The sequence below is a fragment of the Ranitomeya variabilis genome, chromosome 3 (genome assembly GCF_051348905.1).
Source record: "Ranitomeya variabilis isolate aRanVar5 chromosome 3, aRanVar5.hap1, whole genome shotgun sequence".
NCBI lineage: Eukaryota > Metazoa > Chordata > Amphibia > Anura > Dendrobatidae > Ranitomeya > Ranitomeya variabilis.
Window position 1 is genome coordinate 738568165 of NC_135234.1, and position 8260 is coordinate 738576424.

An 8260-nucleotide genomic window follows, 5' to 3' on the forward strand; every position below is an offset into this window, starting at 1 on the left:
AGTAAAGAACGGAGGACACAGGTTTGCAGTCTCTTTACCTGGTTTACTGAAGGCTTCAGGGAACCGCAGTCCAGGGCACCAGATCACAGGTACAGGCAGAGTCCGGCCAACTTGAAAGCAAGTTCAGATTCCTCTCTACCAGGTGGAGATGAAATCCTTCCTCATAGTGTGGTGGTGTTGTAGTCCCTTACTGCCTATGGCTTCTGGCAAGGTCCCCACAGTTGGTGGGACACAAACCCGTATGACAGGTGGCTCAAGCTTTTTTACAGGGTCTCTATCATGACCCGGGCTCTATGTGCTACTGTGCCTCCTGGGTATTAGAGCAGACAGGTGATATGTAATCCAACTGTTCTGCCAGTTTCTGCTGTGCCTCCTAGAGTCCGACACAACCTCGGTCTTGCGGTTACCGGAATCTGCGCTTGGCCAGGGAGGTAGCCCAAACGCTGCTATTATCCCCTGGTGTCAGTCTCCTGTGCTTTGCTCTCCTGCACACTTTCTACAAACTGTCCTTTTCTTCTCAGTTGCCTTCTCTTTCTCCAGGAGCTGCAGCAACTCTAGCTACACAGCCCCTTCAGTCTTTCTGACACTCACTGTCTGACTGCTCTCTTCCTGTCCTCATGACAGACTGCTCACTGACTTCCCCTCCAGCCAGAATATATATCAAGAGCAGCTCCCCCGGAAAGCCGGGTTCAGAGCTCCCCCTTCTGGCCTGGAGTGCGAGCATGTTGCATGTATATGTTTACCTGATAGATGAGATCTTCCCTTGCTTCCAAGCGTGACATCACTCTCCCCGTGAGGAAAGCAATGCAACTGTAATAACCAGGACCCTGGAGTGTTACACATTCTGCATCCAGCAGAAGACGGTGCAACTCAGAGTCTATTGAAGATAAAAATTGTAATATTTTTAACGAAACTCAATTTAAAAACAAAATAGCGAAAAATAAATTTAGGTATCAAAAGAAAATTGTTCCCAAAGGTGGACAACCCTTTTAAGAAATTGATCAGAGCAAAATTTTAGAGTCTAAAAACATAACATTCAAGTTTAAATATTTACTTAAAAAAAGACCTTTTCGGGACTTTTTACACTTTTTAACTAGATCCTAAGGGCCTGAGTGCAGAGTAACACTTTTTTCAATGTTGTCTAATAAACCTCTTTCTTCACCAGATACAGTATGAGTTTATATGTACATTTTCCTTTTGGCCACGCAGGTGGTAACAGACCCTTCTCAGGGGGTGTGTACTTTTTCCACCTCTGTGATACCAGCCAATCATAAGTAGGAGGCATCATAGAGGTTTAAAAAAACAGAATACACCCCAGAGGATGTCAGATAAAGGATTCTCAGGATGATCTCCTGAACGAATGAATACTCATTCCTGACAGTTCGTGGACTCATTGTGTCGAGATAAGAGGAGAGCAGCAGTAACAGGAGATGGACTTGGTGCATCATCGTGGGAGCAGCGCCAGCAATCTGCATCACTCTAAACCCATGAGTGTGGACAATGAACTTTGTGGCAGAATGATTATTGAATGGGCATCTACTATTGTGTGGTGTATATACATTTGATGGGCTATGAAGATGATTATGTATCTGAACCCCCATTGCCCACCACAAACTCGGTAAGGATACATGATTATCATTGTTGGCCACTAAATATACACCAAATGTACAATGGTCTGCTCATTGCCCAAGGGTTACAATGCCCTGCTGCCAAAATGCTTGTTGAATATTGATACCGTGCCCTGACTCCTGTATTGGGTATCGAGCAATGTAGATTACCAGCACTGCACCAAGTCCAGCTCCTGTTGCTGCTGCTTTCCTCCAGGAACTATCCAGATTGAGTGTGTCTCTTGATAATCCCGGTTTAACCTTTTTTTGGGGGATAATATGTATTTTCCACCCCTGTGTTGCCTCTTGTTTATGATAGGTCAGTGTCACACATGTGGAAAAAATGCACACGCACAAAGAATCGGTTAGCACCCATGTGGTTGAAAAGAAAACTTACATAACACTTTATAAACTCATATCTCGTGAAAAAAGACATCTATTACTAACCGGAAAAAAATGTTTCTCAGCACTTCAGCCCCTATCTCAGGATATAGCCAAGGTAAAAGTTCCCGAAAAGTCCTCCTTAAGGAAGTATTCTGGTTTAGCAAATAAAAAGTCATTAACATTTTTCAGAAAGAAAAAAATAGATGATGTTGTCAAACAATTTGGAGAAAATCATCATACGCTTAATTCCAGAACTGGAGTATAAAAGTCACCAATAATTTTGTATAACCTGTAATTAAACAAATATTATGCAACTGTTTTTTTTTAGCATTTTACGTTTGTATTTCTTCTGAAAAATTTTTTTCATGCTGTTGGTGAACAGCATCATGATGGATTTGCTGTAATTAACCACAGAGCATCATAAATTATAGCAGAAATCTGTTTCAGCTCATATTGCAGCCTCATTCAAGCTTTTATACCAAAAAAATGCCTGTGTATAAGAGTGGCGCTGTTTCAAATCTCGTAAAACCTTTTCAACAATTATTGAAAAAAGGAAAAAAATATACATAAAAACTGTGAAAATCCTGGAAAACCACAAGGCATTAACAGATAGAATATTATATGAGCAAATATTTTTGGAGATATTTAAGACCCAGCACCGCCCATCAGCGGAACCCCAACCCTAGGTCAACTCCCTCGCCCCACCCAGGGATTACACAACCGGTCTTGAAACATCCGGAACAGTTGACGACCAAGAAATGTTATAGAATTCCACACATAGTGATGCCCCTGTCTACGGTGTATTTGCACAATGTTGTTTTTTCAGAATTTCTGATCTTTCCGTCTTACTATATTCTCTAGTAGTTTGCAGCCTGGATACAAGGGAATTTTTTTTTTCTTTTCTCTACATCAGATATGCTTTTTTTTCTCTAAAAGGTCACCGCTCTCTCAAGCCCTTGTTGAAATCTCCAATCTGGTTTTCTACTTTTATATTAAGGTATAACAGGCAATTTTTCTATTTCTTAATCCACAGGTCATGTTAAGACAAGAAGGTCACAGCAACAGCCAAGTCATCCAAACACAGGCAACTTCAGCGGTGGTTTTACTTCCCGACTCCGGATTTTATATCATAGAAGTGAGAGCAATTAGTGAAGGTGGAGATGGGACGGCCAGTTCCCAAATCAGAGTGCCATCATACTCAGGTAACCAAACATGTGTGCTCTTGTGACATACCGATGTGTCCTTTCTGACTTTTTTTTTCTTCGCTTGGCATATTCCAAGATGATTCGAGCAAGATGATCAGCTTAGAAAAAAAAAACCGATTTTCTGATACTCTATTGGGAGATGGTTATGCTACATGTGTCTACGTGTCCGCCCAGTGGTTGTTATGGGAATTGCAGCTTATGGAGGGATTTGCTAGCATGTCATGATAACATATTGAATTTTAATAGTGAGAATTTGGAGCCTTTAACAAAATTTTAGAAAAGGTAAAATGTGTAATATACTGTAGTACAAAATTTTATAAGAAAACAGAAGTCGCCGTTTCCCCATTAATACCCCCAGCATACATTATACATAATTTCCACTTAACCCTTTGTGACAAATGAGGTACCGTTAAGTCATGTGCCGGATCTCTAACGTTGATGCTGGCTTGCAAGCCAAGCTCACATCTTTTTCGGCAGATGATGGCTGTTATTAAGCCATCATCTTCCTCTAACACCCTGAGCACCAGGGGGCATCATTTTAAGCATCCATCGTCTCTTCCGTGATGTGATTACGAGGCGCCTATGGTTCGCCATGATGGCTGGAGGTTTGCTGAAGACCCCATTGCTTGTCAAGACGATACTACCACCTGAAGCTGGCATTCATAGGAGACTGTGATTTTTGCTATTGCTGTGAATAGGACATTTGACATTTTTTTAAGTGATTCCAGCATAATAATTGCTATATTTTCATGATCTAATAGAATAAATTCATATTTATTAATAAAACAATGCCTTTAATGTAGCAAGTAATAACAGCCATACTTTTCATATTTGCAGCACATTGGGTTGTTATAAATGAGCTCCATTATTTATTACTTATTTCTCAATATTAGAAGAGTACATGATGTATTACACAGAGAGACACCGGTGACCTGGAATGGTTGGCGCTTCCATATTATTCCCTGCTGGAAAGTGTTCTAGATTCCATAGTAAACGTGGGGAAAGTGGTCTAATAGATCATTTGTTTCACACACATAAATTAGTCTCCGCATGTTGTGTCATTTAGCTCAATTGATGAATGAGACTTAGAAAAAGGCATTTAATAACTCCGATCACAGAAGCGTTCACCTGACAGTATCCTACTGAGCGGACACCATTCAGGACGGTCTGCTACCCCATTAGTTTTACTGCTGTTCTGTAGGAAGAATCCGCCGCCTTAATAGTCTGCGACAGAGCAGCAAAACTTTCTAGCCATGAAGGCGACGTACATTGCAGGTTTTTATTATTGTTATTAATGTTATTATTACTAAAATGCCCAGCATTGTAAGGGATCAGATACATAGTGTGCAAAATTTTGAAGAATATTTGCCAATAATCTCGACAGTAAGCAGCAGGCGAGCACATAGGGTGTAAATAAAAGAACTGCCGGCTATAGGAATAGTAATTATATTAATATACTACATTATACACATTATCGTAATTATGTTTAAGTAAGTGATACATGTAAAAATAGCAAATCCTTCTGCTTTAACAGATTTATATTCCTCAAAAATCCATTAAACCTTTTTTCCTGCTCTCATCCTACATTGTAATGTATTTTCATTGGGGGGGGGGGGTTTCAGTCCATGTTTTGTACTTTTTTCCTTTCTCCTCCATTCCTACCTTCCTTGCTTCCTGTCTTTATCTTTTCCTCCTTCCTTATTTCATCCACTCCGTGTTTACATCCTTAATCCTTTCCTCTTTCCTTCCTGCATTTCTTCCTTCTTTCCCTCTTTCCTCCTTTCCTTTCCTCCTTCTTTCCGCCCTTCCTTGCTTCCTTCCTTTATCCTTCCCTCCTTCCTTTTCCCTTTCTTGTTCCTATCTTTATTTCCACACATCCTTGCTTCCTTAATCCTTTCCTCCCTTCCTTTCTTCCCTTTTTTGCCTCCTTCCTTTATCCTTTCCTCGTGCTTCCTTCATTCCTCCCTTCATTCTTCCCTTCCTTCCTTCTTCCTTTGTCATTTTTTCTTTCCTCCTTTCCTTTTCTTGTCCTCCTTCCTTGCATCCTCCCTTTCTTATCCCTCCTTTTATAATGTCTATAGTTTCTATGTGGCTGTTTTTTAAAGTTTTTCTTCTCTTCTCTTTTTATCCTCTCTCATTTCTATCTTCCTCTTTTCCCTACTTAACTCTCCCCTTAAGTCATATCCATTTAATAAAGCATATTTGTGCTGACTGGCAATGCTCAGTATTTCCATGACTGACAGCAGCCCTTTTCCTTGTACCCCGTGGGAGTGCATGGCTCTGCTTGGGCGGTGCTGAACCTTGTTGGACATATCGAGATAACTCAATAATCAGGAGATAATCATGGTGACATTCCCCAATCTGCGTCTGAGCAGCGTGCAGAGGTGACTTCAGTATTCGCACTGCCACCGATGGAAAATGCTCCTCGTCTGCAATTGTTTAATTGTTTGCTGTAACACAAATAAAGAGAACTTATAAGACAGATTGGTGAGCGCTGCTAGGTTTTTCTCCTGAGCATTCAGTTCCTCCTATGTTACTTTAGGCCCTTTTCCATAGATCATCCTGTCTTGTTTCTTCACTTCTCCATTCCTCACCCTCCTTCCACCCTTCTTGATCATAATCCTTTTGTTGTATTGGTCCATTTTCTCAGTCAATAATTCAGATTTTTTTTACATTTCTGCTCTTCCTCTTTTTTTTTTTTAAGTCTTTGTCCCCTACTTTTTTGATCCATTTTCATTCCTTCAGTCTTTTCTTTTTCTAGTCCTCTGTTACTTCTTTTGTCTTTTACTTTCTTACTCCTTTTCTTTTATTTTCCTTCCTTGTTTCCTGCTAAACTTTTCGCCCTCTTACCTTTTTCTTCTTTCCTTCCTTCTTCTTTTTTCCAGACATCCTTCTCATTCTTCCCTCATTTTTTTCCTTCATTCCTTACTTCCTCCCTCCCCTCCCTGTTTTACCCATCTCCCTTCCTTCATTCCATCCTTTTTTTCTCCTTCCTTCATCCTTTCTTACTGCCTTCCTTCCCTTTTTCTACTTTTTTCTTCCTTCCTTTTTCTACTTTCTTTCTTCCCTTTTTCTATTTCCTTTTCTTTTTCTACGTATTTTCATTCTTCCTCCCTCCATCCCTTCTTCCCTTCCTTCCCCCCTTTTTCTACTTTCTTTCTTCCTTGTTCTACTTTCTTTTTCTTCCCTTTTTCTATTTCCTTTCTTCCTTTCTTACTTCCTTCCCTTTGTCTACTTCCTTCCTTCCTTCCTTCCTTCCTTCCTTCCTTCCTTCTCCTTTTTTACTTTATTTCTTCATTCCTTCCTCTGTGTTCAACCCTTCTCTTTTTTTATAAACTTTTTTTTCTGTAATGGGCCGTCTTTTCATAGGGAATTGTTTACAATGAGATGTTTGCATATATGGAAATGTGCCAGACACAAGCCTGAGAAATCGGCACACTGTCCTTTTTTGTTGTACCTATTGTTCTCTACATGTGTTTTATACTCTGTATAGATTGTGTATTTAAGCATAATGGCTTAAAATTAATTTGTGATTTTTTTTTATTCTCAGAAAATATGGAAAAATACCTGTAATTGTTGTTATAAATGGTTCCTTTAAATACTTTACAATGTCTTCTATTACGAAGTAATGGACATCATTATATTATTAACTTTTGTTCTGTCTTATTTTTCTAGAAGTAACAAGTGCACAGTCCACACTCCATAATTTGTCAGCCTCCTCCTCTTCCTTAACTTTTCTACTGGCACTGGTTATCCCAACAACATCATGGTGAAGATGGATTTACTGCTTTTTTTGGTTTTTTTTTTACTTGTATTCTAGATCTGACTACAGTTACCGATTGAATGAAGTCACTGGAGACCTGGACCTACTCTTCATCCAAATACCCAAAGACTACATGAACAACTAAAAGAACTGGAGAAAGAGTTTCTGGCTGTTTTTAGGTTTTCCTGTTTTGCTTTTTGTTTTGGTTTTTTTTTTCATTTTTTTATAAATATATATAAATATATAAATAGACTGGTTTGCTAATAGCCTTTATCAGCTTCTGTAAAAAAAAAAACTAAGAGAAAAAAAAAAAAGAAAATTCAGTTTAGTAACTTTGGTCAAACGCTCTGGGTTCGCACTTTTTGATTTTGCTTTTCGATCGACCAGTTCTTGGATCATATAACTTTTCGTTGTTAAAGCAGTGGTGTGCAATACATTTGTGGTATTGAATGACATGGTATGAAGTGCAAATTTAGATCTGGTGAAATATTTATACATCATTTTTTCTTATCCTATCCTATTTTTTTATCTGTTCCTAGAAATGCCAATAAAACACTGTATCTAGGTTATGTCTGATACATGGTTAAAGTGGCTCCATATAACCATTCAGCTGTACAGATCCATAATGTGGCACCCAAAAACCTCTATGGATGTCCTATATTATCTATGTATGCCTCCAATTTCATAGGGAGGCTTTTTCTGTTGGGGTTTTTACTTATTTTACAGAAGAAAGGCTGTAGGTAGTATCTTCCATCAGATGCCATATCAAGGATGTATTCTAGGGTGAATATTATGCCCAAGAGAAAATATTTCCAGCATACCGATGTGTCCATTCTTACCTTTTCTAGAATTGGCTAAAGGGTTAATCTCATCATTTCTCTTCAGGAGCACTCTGCTCCTCTGCCTCCCTTCTTCCTGTATGTCAGAGGGTGGTAATTCCCTAAAAATTGAGACTTCAGACTGGCGGTATGGCTGAACTGCTGGCCCAAATCAGCAATCTGGTCAGCTTCAGAGCAGTGCTTGCAAGCTCTATGGCAAAGAACTTGGAAGTGTGTGATCCTTGCCAAGGAAAACACTTCTAACCTCTAACAAATATTTCGTATTAAAATTAATATCTACCTGTTCTTAATATTTGAGAGAATTTTTAATAGTAGTTGAGTTGCAAAGTCTCTTGCTTTTACAAGAATTTAGCAATTTTGCCTATTTATGATTATTAGGAAACCAGTCATGTCCAGTAACACTAATCGGCAGATATTGGTTTAATCTGCAGGTCAATAGTGTTATGAAGGTGCCCGGCCGCT

The 8260-nt window shown here is 39.1% G+C and overlaps 1 protein-coding gene across 2 annotated transcripts in view; it reads left to right on the plus strand.

Moving 5' to 3' along the window:
• Positions 1-7243, plus strand: part of CNTN5 (contactin 5) — a 2016448-nt gene extending 2009205 nt beyond the window's left edge. For both annotated transcript variants that reach the window (XM_077298468.1, XM_077298469.1), the window contains 2 exons: positions 3025-3193; positions 6872-7243. In XM_077298468.1, the coding sequence (XP_077154583.1) occupies positions 3025-3193; positions 6872-6969 (267 nt within the window). In that variant the 3' untranslated portion in view covers positions 6970-7243. The remainder of the gene's footprint in view (positions 1-3024; positions 3194-6871) is intronic.
• Positions 7244-8260: the final 1017 nt, after the last annotated feature.